This window comes from Fundulus heteroclitus, chromosome 18, assembly GCF_011125445.2.
Source record: "Fundulus heteroclitus isolate FHET01 chromosome 18, MU-UCD_Fhet_4.1, whole genome shotgun sequence".
NCBI lineage: Eukaryota > Metazoa > Chordata > Actinopteri > Cyprinodontiformes > Fundulidae > Fundulus > Fundulus heteroclitus.
The window spans coordinates 12,459,232-12,475,109 of record NC_046378.1 but is presented as its reverse complement, the minus strand read 5'-3'; the positions used below and the strand labels follow the sequence as shown (position 1 = coordinate 12,475,109).

The following is a 15,878-nucleotide window of genomic DNA, read 5'->3' as shown; positions in this document are numbered from 1 at the left end:
GCCACCTCCATTCCAACAAATAAACAGCATAAAGCTGGGAGATGAGATGTTCTTTTCTGAAAAAAGGTTAAATCATTCCACATTTTCTTAAGGACATCTAGCTTAACTAGTCCTAACATTGAAGGTGACATTTAAGTTATACGACAAAGCTACTCATCAACTTAGTAGGTCAGTGCATGGTTATTGGCTTTGGATATGTGCATGTTTATGTAAAACGGGTAGAGATAGAAAATACGGCACCAATCAAAATGAATAAGCAAGCTCAAAACAATAACACATTTGTATTATTATACCTTTATTTAACCAGGAAAGTTACCATTGAGATTTACAATCTCTTTTTTCAAGGAAGATCTGGTAAAATAAACTTATGTCTAAGTGGGTAGAGCATCCACATTCCACTGTTTATTCTATTCTATATTCTAAACAGCATGTTTGCCATAGAAGTGCCACCATCAGAACTTTGATTTCTCTACTTAGAATTAAATAATAGATTGGTCTTTCTTGTAACTGTATGCAGATCAGACAAAAACAGAAGTGTCTTTGGGAAATGAAGGGCTGTTCAGAGCTTGATAACCTATTCCTACCACCTGTCTCAAACTTTAATTCTAATTCATGCCCGTTACAACAGGTTGCAGAGCCTCTCCCCCTCATCTATCTTTAAATATCAAAGGGGCAGAAATGAGCATGTCAATGAATAATAGAAGCTGTTTACTTTCAACATGTAGGGAGGAACCCTTTGTCTTAAATTCTCATTTTCTTTTGCTGACAGACCCATGTGGTGGAGTGACAGCAGTGTGTGAGCGTATGAGAGTATGTGCATAAAAGTGTGTGTTTCACATCATTTGGGGGAATTTACCCTCACAGGCCACATTATTCAATACACCTGTTATTGCTTGTTAACACAAATATTGGATTTGCCAATCAAATGGCAAAAAACACAAAAAATGACACAAGAAGGCGGTGAATGAAGAAAAATGGGCTTCAGTTGACTTTGAACATGACATCCTTGTTGATGACAGAAAACCTGGTCTGAGTATTTCAGCAGCTGCTGATCTTCTGGAATTTTCACACACAACCATCTCAGGTTTACCGAGAAGGGTATGAAAAGAGAAAAATTCCGGGGAGTGGTAGTTGTGTGGATCCAAATGCCTTGTTGATGTCAGAGGATATCAGAAAGGCAGCAATAGCTCTAATGTGTGTGATGAGGCTAATATATGCAAAATACCACCTCTAAATGAACACTTAGAACTTTGAAGCAGATGGGCTGCTGCTTTCTTTAACATGACAATTAGTTCATGGTACTCCAATGGTCTCCATGGTCACCAGATATTAATCCTATAGAGCACTTTTGGAATAAGTGGGAACAGGAATTTCAAATCAACACAGCCCAGCCTACTGGAGGGGAGAAAGTAGATGGCCCACAATCCTTCGCCAGAAAATCAATCGTGAGTTCAGGTTTAGTATATTTAATATAATTTACTGTTTGTCCCAAGGCTTTCCTCCAAGAGGACAACAGACTTTGCCCTGTGTTTGTTGACCTTCACCAAAGACGTGTGGTAGTCACTGATATATGGGGGCCTGGAGACTGGAAAAAGAACCAGCTGTCACACAAGTGACATTTAGATGTGTTAAATACACTACGAGTGGTTGAAAGCCACAGACATACAGTAAAGTTGCTTTCCTTAATCTTTCAGCTTCAGCTCCATTCAGGGGAGTGGATGGATGTTGTCCTAAAGTGGAGGTATTTTTCAAACTGTTTTACCCACAGTCTATAATCACCTACAAATTATTCTGGATGTTTCACATTAAACATTAATGTGATCAGCACTAGGAACTATTTGTGACCTCAGACATTTCTAATACTAACAAACACAGACAGCCCAGGGAATGTTAGAACAGCAAGTTCTTGAAAATTGCAACAAGGTCAGAAACTGAGTCAGTCTTTATTATAAAAAGCAGTTGACCAGTTGTCTCAAACTCCAGTCCAGCTGGCCGGTGTCCTGCAACTTGTAGATGCGTATCTGCTTCAACACACCTGACTAAAATATAAGTTCATTAGCAGAGCTCTGTAGAGCTTGACTGCATGCTAGTGAGGCTCTTTAGCTGTTTCATTCGGGCTTGTAGGGCAAGATACACAGCTAAAAGTTGCAGCTTACCGGCCCTCAAGGATTTGAGTTTGAGACCACTGCCCAAAGAGGTTTGGAAAGATGGATGTAATGCTAGTCTACCATCTCTTTTTACCCCTTGGTTGAAGTTAGAAAATCAGAATATTCCACTGACTGACACACTGCAGACAGTGAGCAGCAGACTACTGGCTGAACCTGATCTCCCCTTGCATGCCCCATGCCTTACTCTGTCAGGCTTGAGCCACCTATAACAGCCCTCCAACTGAACAATCACAGCCAGTGATTACCTGTCACATTGCTATGGATGGAGGGGCAAGAACTGATAAGTCTAACCCGCTGAGAGAAAGAGATTTTACAATTGTGTGTTTGTATATCTGAAAGTGATATGTGTGGATGTGTGCTTGTGCAAGTCATCTATCATACTACTCTGCTGAAGAGGATTCTTGTTTAGTTTGAGGGCCTGTTCTTACTGTGTGTCAGAAAGGTTAGGTGTGGAGCAACAGCATCAAGATCTCAGGGTACCAGTCCCTTTTTGTGGGTCAACAGAGATATATATATATATATATATATATAATTTTTTTTATGTGTGTATATATATATATATATATATTTTTTTATGTATGTATATATATATATATATATTTTTATGTATGTATATATATATATATTTTTATGTATGTATATATATATATGTACGTATGTATGTATGTATGTATGTATGTGTGCGTGTGCTTGGGCACAATTCAGTATTACCAGTCAGGCTGATGGCCATCTCTTCTTCAGTGTCCGTGGTAGGTAATGATTTGAAATCCATACCAAAAGCCAGTGATGGACTATCAACTGGTGTTCTGAAAAGAGGAAATCAGAAAGTAACACCAAATGTAGGCAAAAATTATGTATTTTTATTTTTGTGTCAAGCTTTTTGTCCCTTTATTCCTTTACATACATGGATTGATGGATGCTGTATGTATAGTATCTAGAATTATGCTATATACTATGCATGAAAGTGGATGTCAACCTTTTGGTTTCACAACAAAATGACAACCATAAATATATCCGTCAGTCCAACCGTAGGCAGTAATGCAAGCCACATTCAGTTTGCCAACTGCCATTGAAACACAGAAGAACCACAACAATAGCTGACAGTTGTCTCTTACAATTTATCGTAAACCATTGTGCAGAGCACCAAGTAGAAAAGCTGCATTTCCTCATCATTTGGCAGAACTCACAAGGACTCTGTTAGGGTTAGCTGCTTTAGGAACATGAAAGTGATTTATTACAGGCTAACAACAAACTGCAGTTGTCCTACAAAATGTGCAAAAACATATTTAAGGATAAAACCAAACACTTGTTTCCCCTTCTGAAGAACAAATAAAGCAGAGTACAAAAAGGAATTGATGAGACAGAAGCAGCTGTATTTCTCGTCTAAAAGTAATTAAATGAAGCCGGCAATCACTTGTCGCACTGTGACTGATAGGAAATATAGAGCTAGAGCGGTACAATTAAAAAAGCCTACCAACTTGCAAAATACACACACCCACAGGATTTAAATGTGTGCCTTATTTTCACCCAAAATGTTTTTATCCACTTACTGAAGATGCAATTAGCTTGAAAAATGTGTTTTATTAAAAAACTAAATTGACTACTTCTAATTTGATGAATTGTCACATGCTGCTAGTGTTACCAACAGCATTTTCATAAATTATACGTTGGGCTGTATTGTTAGGCAGATACTGTGTGTTTCAGCAGTGTGTCAACTTTATTGGTAAAAAAAATGAAAAACTATATTTTAGGCTTAAACAAATTTCATGCATGTTCCATTTTTCATCATCCAAAAAGCAAAAACTGCTAGGAGTAAAGGACTTTCAATCAAATATTTCCTTTAAAATTAGCTAAACCACATCTAATATGTATGCTAAAATTGCTTTATAGAAGTCAACCTATCTAGCAGGGGACTATCACTGTGTGGGCTTTTAATAGAGTTTGTTGGACAGGACCTGTTAAAACTCTGACTCTTGGAGGAGGAATGAGCACTCACTTATCCCAGCAACACAGCTCAGTCAGCTCAGTCAAAAGCTTGCTTTCTACAACCTGCAGGCCGTGCACAAATCTACTAGGGTGATAGACTTTACGACTCTAATATAGCTGAGCACTTTTAGCCGATTCTTTAAAGCTCTCTCTTGCTCTCTGCCCCCTCCTTTTCCCATTATTATTAAAGCTTGTTAAAATTCAACCTCTCCTTCTTTCTCCCCTCCAGCCGGTAAGACTCTCTGTCTCTCCATTAAGCTCTGCTACCATCGCCGCTTCAGGGTTATTGCACTCCAGATTGGCTCTCTAGTCTATTCCGCAGTTAAAGGCTGCTACAGTTTGGGACGTTGAGCATTCCAGCTCCAGCAGAGAGAACGCCCAAAACTCCACTCAGCTCTCTTTCCTGCTGACCTGCTTTTGAGCTGACTACTAAGTCCCCCCCCAACACACACACACAGACACAAAAACTGCTTAAATAAAGGTTATAATAACGGGACCTGCAGAAGCCCAACCTGCAGGCAATTGATTGCAGTTAGTACAAAGAAATTGCTTTGTTCACTAGTGCCTTATAAGGGCTGACTATGGAGCTGCATGGTAGGCATGTGCTAAGGTAACAAAAGGACTGTGATAAGGAAAATGTATGCATACAGTCTGTTTCGTTGCATGTGAGGATATATGTCTGCATGATCAGAATGTTGCTAAAATGGGCACATGTTACTTCATCTGATGTTGACTTTCATAACTTGCCATTTGGTGACCAATATTTTGAGAAATAATATATATTACGGTGCATTTCACAAATAAAACAGTTCCTTAAACGTTTAAGTATTGTTCAAAAAATGTCAGTTTAAGAAAAACATTCATTCAACGTCAAAACAGTTTTGAACATGAAACAGTTGAGATGGTGTTAACTCCCATGGATTCGGCACTGAAATATCAACAGTTTTTGAGTTGTATGTCTAATCAACATTATTTTTACGTAAAGATTACGTTTGACCATGGCTCTTACCACCTTTTAACGTGTTAAGTTACAAGTTTTATTTTCACAACTTAAGCAGTTGAAGAATTTAATTGTACTTTTGACGGAAAGTACAATTAAAAGATAAAAAAAGTACTCAAAGTGTTTACTACTGTACTCCTCTTTTAAAGAACTTTCTAACTAAGCAAAGATCAACATCCTTGAACAACTTACCTTTATCAAAATTAGCGTTTAATTTAAAAAATGTTACCTCTAAAGCTAGTGATTCTACAACCATTTGTACTTATCAGCTTGACAACCATGAATGTAGAACATTTCAGATTAGTAGGGCACATTTTATGTACTTTGCATAGGATTTGTTAGTTGTACCTGCGGTGCTTCTTGAGAACCAACCTTTCCATGTAGGTAAGGCTGTTTTCAGAAAACTCCAGCTTGACAGTTAGCTTTCCTTCTGCTCCTTCTCTTTTTTGTCCTTCAGCTTCTCTGTCTGGAGAAAGGTCAGTCTGGGTCGACATGGCTGACACTGATGCTGGGGAAATATGGGGAGAGGGACGTCATATAAAATAAAAATGAGATGAGAGAGAAAAAGGACATCCTAAAGTAAAACAACAGTGAGTCAAAGGCAGAGAAGAAGGCAGGAGAATTTCATGAACAGCCTTTTCAACACACCTTTCTTCAACAAGTGAGAAAACACCTCGCCGCCATACCAAAAGTGCCAAAACAATGAAAGGCAGAAGTTAACCCCATGGGAATAAGAAAAAGATTCAAACACCATCAAAGAAATCTAGTAATCACATAGGAGAAAAAGAAAGACAGAAGTAAAGGAAATTCTTTGACTGTTCTGCAGACACAGTTCACAGTGGCAGCTTTAAATTGGGCCTTGAGTCCATTGGCCTGGCATAAATAATTAGTGCTGGAGTGGGTAGCAGCAATTTTCAGAGCAGAGTGAAAAGAGAGGATCTGACTTTTTCCAAGCATTAAAGCAGAAAAGATACGACTGATGACAAGAACACCCAGTCTGAAGCACACACAACCACAACCCAGATTAACAGCGTTAATAACGCAGGCGTTTAAACCTCAAGCACAGTATGTACTTCAACATATGTTGAAACCGTCTGGACGAAAAGGCACAAAAATGTAATCATAGTTTTACACATAAACCTAGCTGAGGTGCAGTGCAGTGCTGACCTTAACGATCCCGTTTTTATTTTGTCATAATGCAACAGCCATTCTCTCAAGCACCACACTCAGTCTCGACCTTCTAATCTCTAACTGCAGTAAAGACCTTATTTAATTAACTGATCAGACCACAAACAGGAAGAGTGCAGAAAAGAATTAGGAGCAAAGGAGGGCAGTGATAAACAGTTGAGGAGGGTGGGTAGCCAAGTGTGTGGTTGTCTGATAGATGATAAAAAATAATTTTGATACACATGTAGTATATATTTCATAATCGTTTTATTGCAATTGTTACAGCATTAACACCATTATTTCTATATTTTTTTGCAAAATCTATCTTCATTTAACTTTTATTTTACCTATTAACATTTTAGACCTTAGGATAACTGGCCTGAGGACAACAGTATTAATAAATAAAATGGAATGTACAAGAAAGCGAGTGTGCAACAGCCTTTTTTCACTTTATGATTCACCTTCAATAATCCCTCCATATTCCTCCATTTAACAATGGCTATTTTTCTCAATTAAAACAAATTGTTCTAAAGACGAAATTACTGCATTTGCTCAGAAGCAAGAATAAAAGTCATTTAACACAAATTCTGCAATTAAAAAAGCATCCCTGAAAAGATACCTGCTCAACATACCTGCTCATTCAAAATTAATCAGGAAATATCAGGAAACATTGCAGCCTCTGGGACCGAGCTCATTAAAGATGGACTGAGGCAAAGTGGAAAACTGCCCTGTGGCCAGCTGAATCAAAATACGGAATGCTATTTTTTTAAATAATGGATAGTGCATCCTTGGGGCTTAAGAGGAGAGAGAACATTCATCTTGTTAACAGGACATAGTTCAAATACTTTAGCTATGTTTGCATGTAGGTGAACTACCATACATGTAATGATTAACCTGCAGAACTGTGATATATACAGCTCCCTTCACTTTGGCATGTATTGACACCCCCAGCAAAGATGTGTAAAAACGCTTACATTTATTTCTAGATGCATGGACAAAATCTCACCATGATATATTTATTTTAAAAAAAATTGTAAATGGCCTGTACTCATATAGTGTTTTATCAAGTCCTGAGGACCCCAAAGCCCTTTATACAACATTCAGTCATCCAGTCACACGCTGACAGTGATGAGCTACAATTAAGCCACAGCTGCCCTGGGGCAGACTGACAGAAGCGGGGCTGCCATACAATCAGCACCACTGGTCCCTCTGACCACCAGCAGCAGGCAAAGCGGTTGAAGTCTCTTGCCCAAGGACACAAAAACTGAGAAAATCGCCGTGGGGGTTCAAATCGGCAACACAACGAACTCCCTAACTCCTCCGCCACTATCACCCCTTTAAGCACATGTATTCTGTGTGTGTCTGTGTGGTGAGGTTACACTTCCCCTGCTGTCTAGAACCTTTAATCATCTTGTTTTCTATAGAAACGAGACATGAGAATGAGACCAGTTTCTCTTGTTGAGTCTTTAAAAATTGGAAAGATAATAGAATACGATATTATAAAGTGAATGTGTGCTGATTTTTATGAGTGCGCTTAATACCTGTTAAAGTTGTTTTTTTTAACAATGTTTAAAAAAAACATTTTCTACATATTACATGCAACCTATACTATTCAAGTGAAAATCAAACTTATTAGAGGAAAAAATAAGAGAAATAGAAAGCGGCAATATAACTTGTTGTGTGTGCATACCCTTAAAAACTTAGTTGAAACATCTTATAATCTAATTTAAAACCCTAGTGAATCTCTACTGTCCTAGATGGATTATACTTGTAATTCATTTGCATCCATTAGGTAAAGGCATAGTTTGTAGAAGTTGTCCAAAAATAAAATGATTACATTTAACAAAGATATTAGTCAAGAAAAGGCAAAACTAAATCCACAGCATAATATATCAGAATCTGAATCAAGTTTATTGCCAAGTAGGTTTGCACCTAAAAGGAATTTGACTTGGTGTTGATGGTGCAGACAAAATAGATATACATACAGAGCTATATACACAGAAGACTGTGCGTTAATGTAACACAGAAGGTCTGGAGATGCTACGTTGGTGTAGCTTGTAGGTCCTGAATGGGGAAGGGAGAGAGGCAGTGTCCAGTTTCACGGGCGGCTCTTGGCCTTGTTGGTAAGGATGGTAGCGGATGGGAAAAAACTGTTCTTGTGGCGTGAGGTTTCGGTCCTGATGGGCCACAGCCCCTGCCAGAGGGAAGTGACTCTAATATTTTGTGACTGGGGTGCGAGGGATCAGCCACAATCTTCCCTGCACGCTTCAGAGTCCTGAAGCGTACAGGTCCTGGAGAGATGGAAGATTGCAGCCAATCGCCTTCTCTGCAGACCGGATGACACGCTGCAGTCTGCCCTTGTCCTTGGCGGTGGCACCAGCCTACCAGATGGTGATGGAGGAGGTGAGAATGGACTCAATGATGGAGGAGTAGAACTGCACCATCATTGTCCTTGGCAGGTTGAATTTCTTCAGCTGCCGCAGGAAGTACATCCTCTGCTTAGTGAGGGAGTTGATGTTCAGCTCCCACTTTAGGTCCTGGGAGATGACAGTTCCCAGGAAGCGGAAAGACTCCACAGTGTCAATTATGGAGTCACAGAGGGTGATGGGGGTAGCTGGGGCTGACTTCTTCCTGAATTCCACAACCATCTCCACTGTTTTTACAGCGTTGAGCTCCAGGTTGTTCTCCCTGCAGCAGGTCGCCAGATGGTCAGCCTCCCACCTGTAGGCGGACTCGTCACCATCAGAGATTAGTCCTATGAGAGTGGTGTCGTCCGTGAACTTCAGAAGCTTGACAGACTGGTGACTGGAGGTGCAGCTGTTGGTGTACAGGCAGAAGAGCAGAGGAGAAAGAACACAGCTCTGGGGGGAACCATTGCTCATGAGCTGTGAGTCAGAGACATGTTTTACCAGCTTCACGTGCTGCTTCTTGTCAGACAGGAAGTCTGTAATCTGTAATATATACATTCTGGCAGAGTACTAAAAGTTTAAATCCATGTGGGACTACAGTGACATTACAAAAATTCAAAATTTTCTAAACTGGATGAAAAATTAGACTGAAACTAGTTGGGGGGGCTGTCAAGGGGCTGAAAGGAAGAGGGCATTAATTTCCAACAAGTATGTATCTCCTCTGTTTGCTGATTAAACAAAATATCCAGCCTTGCAGGATACTATGTTGTGGTCTAACCTAAACAAGTTGAAGTTTTAAGGCAAAAAGGCATGTTTAGCTAAATACCACCACTGCAATTCAATAAGAGGTCGTCACGCCAACAGTGAACATTGGTGGTGTCAATATCATGCTCTGGGGTTACTTTTCTTCTGATGGAACACAGATTTTGTCTCAGTGGAGGAAACAACTCAGAATACCTCTTTCACATTTCAGCCAAATGTTGGTGAGGAAGAAGGGTTTCATATTTCAAGATCCCTGTAAGTTGGGGTAAATGTCGAAATTAACAAAAAATATTTTATGAGAAAGAAGAGTAAAACTCTAGAAAGGCCAAGCAAGAGTCGAGAACTATATTTGAAGGAAAATCTTCTGGGTTGAATTTCCAACAGCAATATCAGAAATACATTTACTATTAGAAACAGTGAGGTGTGCAGTAGCCTACAGTATTTATTTAAATTCTAATGACATGATTTATTTAAATCCTAACCCTAACCCTTGCTATCTAAAGCCGGGCGTACACTGTACGAGTTTTTCAGTCGTGGTACTTATATACATCTCAAACTGTGCGAGGGAACCGCGGGGTTTAAAAAGTTCACCGCTCACGATCTGTGCAGCGCGACGCTCGGACGAGACCGGACTGCTCACACTGTACGTCGTGTCCCCTCTGGGACCGCTCGCTGTGGGGACAGAGGCAGGCGAGCGACGGTAGGTGACAGGGACCCAGAGCAGGGGTTCGAGGCCCGCAGGAGGCACCGGGCGTCGGGGGAACGGAGGGGAGAGAGGAGGGACGAGAGGCATCGGCGGCCGCGCAGCACGGCAGGTCGCCCCACCCCCCCCCCACCCGCGCGAGCGGAGGAGTGCCGAAACAGGCGGCGGACCGCGGAGGAGTGCCGAAACAGGCAGCCAGCGCATTGCCGCCCTCCCCAGTGCCCCCGCGGGCGGAGGTCGCTTCAGGGACGCCCGCTCCCCTCCCTCCGCTGGCGGGGACGGAGAGGAGGGGAGGGCGCCCCCTCGTAGCTCTGCTTGAACAGCAGGATGTGCTCACAAAAACCTCACGACAGCCGACTGAATTTCAAACATGTTTGATTTTCACCGATCGTCCGATTCCTGATCGGGAGGTAGTCGTGAGAAGCCATTCCCCCCTCCTCCCCCCCTCTACGATCAAGCTGAAATTCGGCCGATTCAAAAAATGCTCGCACGACTGAAGAATCGGCCCGAAAAGGGGAAAAACTCGTACAGTGTACGCCCGGCTTAAGGAAACCCAGCCGATTGCATGGCTTTGCAGCAATCCCTTCTCCTGAACAAAAATGTGGCAATATTGTATTGCCTTAATTTTGTTAAGCTTGCAACAATCCCTGTAACACATAATGAGAGTGGAAAGAACTGACTGCCTTTTAACAGGAAGCAAACCTGACTCGTGAGCAGCCATTTCTCACGACCAACAGTTTAAGAAGAAAGAACATACAAAAAAACAGGAGCACTAGTTTAGGAGTAATATCTGTGTTCATTCAAATTCAAAAATACTTTATTAACCCAAATAGAAATTAAATGTTGTTGTAACGCCTATTGATCCAAATTCTTCAAAGATTTATTGTAGACAGTGATGGCTGTCGCAAGGAAAGATCTCTTGTAGCGGTCTGTAATGCAGCAAATTTGAAGAAGTCTCTGACTGAAGACACAATCTTTTCCCAAGACAGGCTCATGAAGAGGATGGTCATGGTTGCCCATAATTATTTTGGTTTTATAAAGAATCCTCCTTTGCATTATCAACTCCAGAGGTTCCACAGTCGTCTCCAGAACAGAATCAGCCTCCTTTATCAGGTTGTTGAGCCTTTTTAGGTCCCTGGCTCTGATGCTGCTGCCCCAACAGATACAGCAGAGGAGATGAGACTCTCAACAACAGACTTATAGAAGATATGCAGCATCTTGCTGCAAACCTTGAAGGACCTTAGTTTCCTCAAAAAGTACAGTCTGCTGTGTCCTTTCTTATAGACAGCTTCACTGCTGTGTCTCCGGTCCAGTCTGTTGTCCAGATGAACACTGAGGTATTTATATTCTTCAACCACCTCCACTTCTTCTCCCAAGATGAAAATAGGGTTTGAGCTAACCCTGTTTCTCCTGAAATCTACAATCATCTCCTTTGTTTTTGGAGGCGGGGGGGCGGCTGGCGGGGTTCGCGCACCGACGTGGCTCCGGTGCGCGAACCCCGCCGGCCGGCCGGAGCCGCGGCGATGGCCAATAGGCCGGAGCGCGCTTGGCTGCAAGGGCCGATCGACGCCGCTTGCGGCTTTAACATCCTTCATATGCGGCCTATCAGCGTACCTCGAGTCGCTGTTGCACGTTCCATAACAACAATGTTTAAAAACCATGGTTAGGAGACGTCTTAGACTTGGAAAAATCAGTCGTTTTACCGAGTAAAACCAAGGGTAACTACAGCGAAAGAGTGGAGGAAAACGCATATTTGCCCTGTACGTGATATGATGTCACGTTCTAAAAATAGCTCGCTCGCGGAACGCCATTATTAGTGCAATGGAATGTTACTGCTTCAAGTCATACATCACACATCACGGCATGTTCCTACAACGAACTTGGATCAATAGTGACTCGACTCGGACTTGACTCGGATGAGTAGTGGACTTGACTCGGACTCGACTCGGATTTTTTTTTTAATGACTTGGACTTGACTCGGACTTGAACACTGGAGACTCGAACCTGGACTCGGACTCGAGGCATAGTGACTTGACTACAACACTGGTACCGGAACAAGGCAGGATGTCTTCCACAACAGCGGTATCTTCTCTTGGGTCAAGCTTAGATTGAAGAGGTGCTGCAGAATCCCACAGAGCTGCTACAAACAGACCTTCAGGAGTCTGGGGCTGACACCATCTGGACCTGCAGCCTTGTTCCAGTTCAGTCTCTCCAGCTGCCTCTTCACTTAACTTCTAGATAAACAAAAGTGGGAAGGGGACGCAAAGGGAGCAACAGCATCACCTTATTTGGTTGAAGGCAAACTTGTGGAAGCAGAAGAATCTGCGACTGAGGTGGAAGATGGAACATTTGAGGTTTGACAGGTAAGCTGTGGGTCAAAGGAGGGTGGGATGTCTGTTTGGCCGGGTACAAGAGAGAAGGAGGATGAGCTTGTTCCTGAACTGAACAAACTGAAGAATGTGTTCAGCTCATTGGCTCTGTCCAGACTTCCACCTATACAATCCTCCTTTTGCTTGAAGCCTGTGATCTTATTCATCCCTGACCACACATCTCTGATATTGTTCCTCTTGCAGTTTATTCTCCAGCTTCTTCCTGAACCCATCCTTGCTGTCTCTAATCTTGACTTTGAGCTGTTTCTATATACTCCTGACTAACTCCTAGTCTCGCTCCCTAAAGGCTGTTTTTTTCTTGTTTAACAGTTCCTTTAGCAGTTCTTCTTCTGAAGAAGCAACGAGTTAATGGCGGCAACGTCTAAACAGAATATCAGACCAGGTGTAACTTCTGCGAAGAGAAAAACAATAGAGAGAACATAATGGTGCCTCTCTGTATGTTTAAAAGGCTAAGTGCTGCGCAATTGCAAAAAGTACAAAGTGTCATTAGTCACAGTAGTGACAGAGAGAGGGGTCAAGAGATTTTTTAAATCAACTTTGCTTTACTTTTTTTTAACCAAAATAATATTTGTAGTTCATGAAAGGTTAGATTTTTCTCATTTTCTTCTGCGGGGAATAATGATATTGCAGTGAAAGGAATTTATTTAAAGCCTCTTTAAATCATCATCACTTTTTTTTCCAAGGGTTCACATAAAGAAAGTCTCTTTTTATACATGTCTTGAAGAAAATCCTTGTGCTATAAAATCAAAACCGTTTTTCAAAGAAGGCTTTACACATTTGGGGCGGCATAGCTATGTAGTCTAGCCTGAATGCTAAAGTTCCCAGTCTGCAGTTGTTATATCAAAAAAAGAAAAAGAAAAAAGAAAACATTTTATGTTGGGAACTGCTACAATTGATCTCCTCAGTTCCATAACAGCTTTGTGCATTTAAAAAAATAATGAAGACAATATGTGCATGCCTACAACCATTTTTATATAGTTCACCTGGTCTCACGGGTGTCCATAGTACATCGTTTAGGACAAGTTTTCCTATTCCCTCACTCCTTTCTTTTCTCCACTCCATGAGAGCTTCCTGAAAAGATCTTGCAGATTCCTCCTCACTGTACCGTCCTGTGAAAAGGTTGGCCAATTCACGTCTATCATCTGCGGTTACTCCCACCGCTTTCTCCTGTTCATGTTTCACAACTGGCACCTACAACAAAAAGAATATCTTATGAGCTTTTATGTGATGGTCAAAACGTGATGTACGATCCCACACATATTCTCATAACTAAAGGTGAGCGCTGCTACAGATCAAATACTGCATCTACAAATCTGGCCCCCTGTTGTAATGAATACAGATTCTTGTGTCAGTGAAATACATACAAAATCTTCCTTAGCAGTTCTTACTTGCGATAAATCCCAGAACTACCCCACTAATTCTGAACACAAGGGCAAACAACATGTCTTTAGCATTGGCAAGATCGTCTCTAAAATTAGTTATGCAACTGTTCATTCATCGTGTTGAAGAGATAAGTATTCTTCATTTTGTATTCACCCTTCTTGGCATTTTTCATGTTTTGTTGCGTGACGACCTAGAATTAAAATGGAATGTTTGAGAGTTTGCACCATTGAATTTGGAGAATATTCCTACAATTTAGATCTTTTTTATTGTGAAGCAAACAACAAATAGGACAAAATAACAGAAAACTTCAGCATGATAAATTTTCACCCCCTAGAGTTAGTACTTTGTGACAATTACAGCCACAAGCTGCTTTGAATCAGTCTGTACAAGTTCACCACATCCGGCCACTGGGATTGCCCATTCTTCAAGGCAAAACTGCTCCAGTTCCTTCATGTTGGATGGTTTTTGCTTGTGAACAGCAATCTCCATGTATAACTATGATTGGTTTGAGGTCTGGACTTTGACTAGGCTATTTCAACACGTTTAAAACTTTCCCTAAACCAATTCAGAGTGGCTTTAGCAGTATGTTTCAGGCAAGTGCCCTACTGGAAGGTGAACCTCCGTCCCAGTCTCAAGTAACAAGAAAACAAGCAGGGTTTCCTCAACCTGTCTTGACATGCCACCACCATGTTTCCCTGTGGGGACTGTGTTCCCGGGGTGATGGGAAGTGTTGGGTTTGCTCCATATATAGCGTAATATTAGAGGTATAATCTTAGAGGACAAATTTAGCAAAGAAAAAGCATCTCAAGGATCAAGAAAACACAATATTTATTTATCAGAATCCAATGGGTCTGCTGCTGCCTTTGTGGAAGACTTACAAGAAGAAAGCCATAACTAAAAGAAGGCCCTATGAAGTTCTGTTTGCACTTTGCTCCAAGCCATGTAGGAGACATAACAAACGTAAGATAATGTTATCTGGTCAAATAAGACCAACATTTAACTTTCTGGCCTGTTGATGCTTTCACACCTTGGTAGTTGTATTCAGTTAAAATGGGTAAATAATGTTGAAAAACTTGAACTCTGGAATTGCAGTATTAACTCTATAATAAAATGAATCAAATTGTAAAAATGAATAACTTTCCTTCTACCTACTTAGGTATTTGGCTTTGTGGCTGTAACTTGACAAATTTTCCTTAAGCACTTTTTTAAGCACTGCATAATTTGTATAATGTATTTTTAATGTGAGCTTAGTATCTTGATTAAAGTCTGTTTAATTCTATATTAAACAAGCAGGTTAAGGCAATGTTTTTGTTTCACAAACTTATACCTAAATAAAATTAGTAAAATGTAGACTAGCCGGACATAGACCGATTCTTTTCTATACCTTCTGACCTCAGTTGTTTGAAAAGACTACTGTCAGAATGAGGTCAACTGCACTCTGTGGTGTAAAGAGTATGAAATGTCAATCTAACTGTTCCTGCCAGACCTGCACTGCTGGAGGGCCCCTTTCAGTCCAAAGGTACATGCAGTTCACAAGTTTGCTTTTAGATACAGCCTGTGGATATGGCGTCAATTAGGGTTTGTTTGAAGTTCTTTCAATTGACTCACAGGGTGCAGAGGCAGAGCTCACACCATGTAGAGGCTTGTTTGATATCTTTTTAGTGCATTGTCACATCATGTGAACTGCAAATTGAGTGTAATTTTACCCACAGCCAAATCCTTTTATTTTTAAGCTGTATCCATTCATGGATAGACGCTTTGTTTTCTTTAAAAACCCAAGTATTTACCATCCTCTAAAAAGGAAGAAAATAAGGAACCAGCAAGTCGAATAAAGTGTAAAAGTAAAGGTTTTACATATAAAAACCTAAGTGAAAAATCAGTTACTTCAGATTTTAACAGAAATCCTTATGT

General features: G+C 40.9%; 1 protein-coding gene across 1 annotated transcript in view; it reads right to left on the bottom strand.

The window, feature by feature from the left end:
• Nucleotides 1–15,878, bottom strand: part of zbbx (zinc finger, B-box domain containing) — a 61,123-nt gene that overhangs the window by 11,480 nt on the left and 33,765 nt on the right. The window contains exons 8-10 of the mRNA XM_036150100.1: nt 13,568–13,775; nt 5,503–5,662; nt 2,880–2,974 (exon numbers count right to left, since the gene is read on the bottom strand). Of these exons, the coding sequence (XP_036005993.1) occupies nt 2,880–2,974; nt 5,503–5,662; nt 13,568–13,775 (463 nt within the window). The remainder of the gene's footprint in view (nt 1–2,879; nt 2,975–5,502; nt 5,663–13,567; nt 13,776–15,878) is intronic.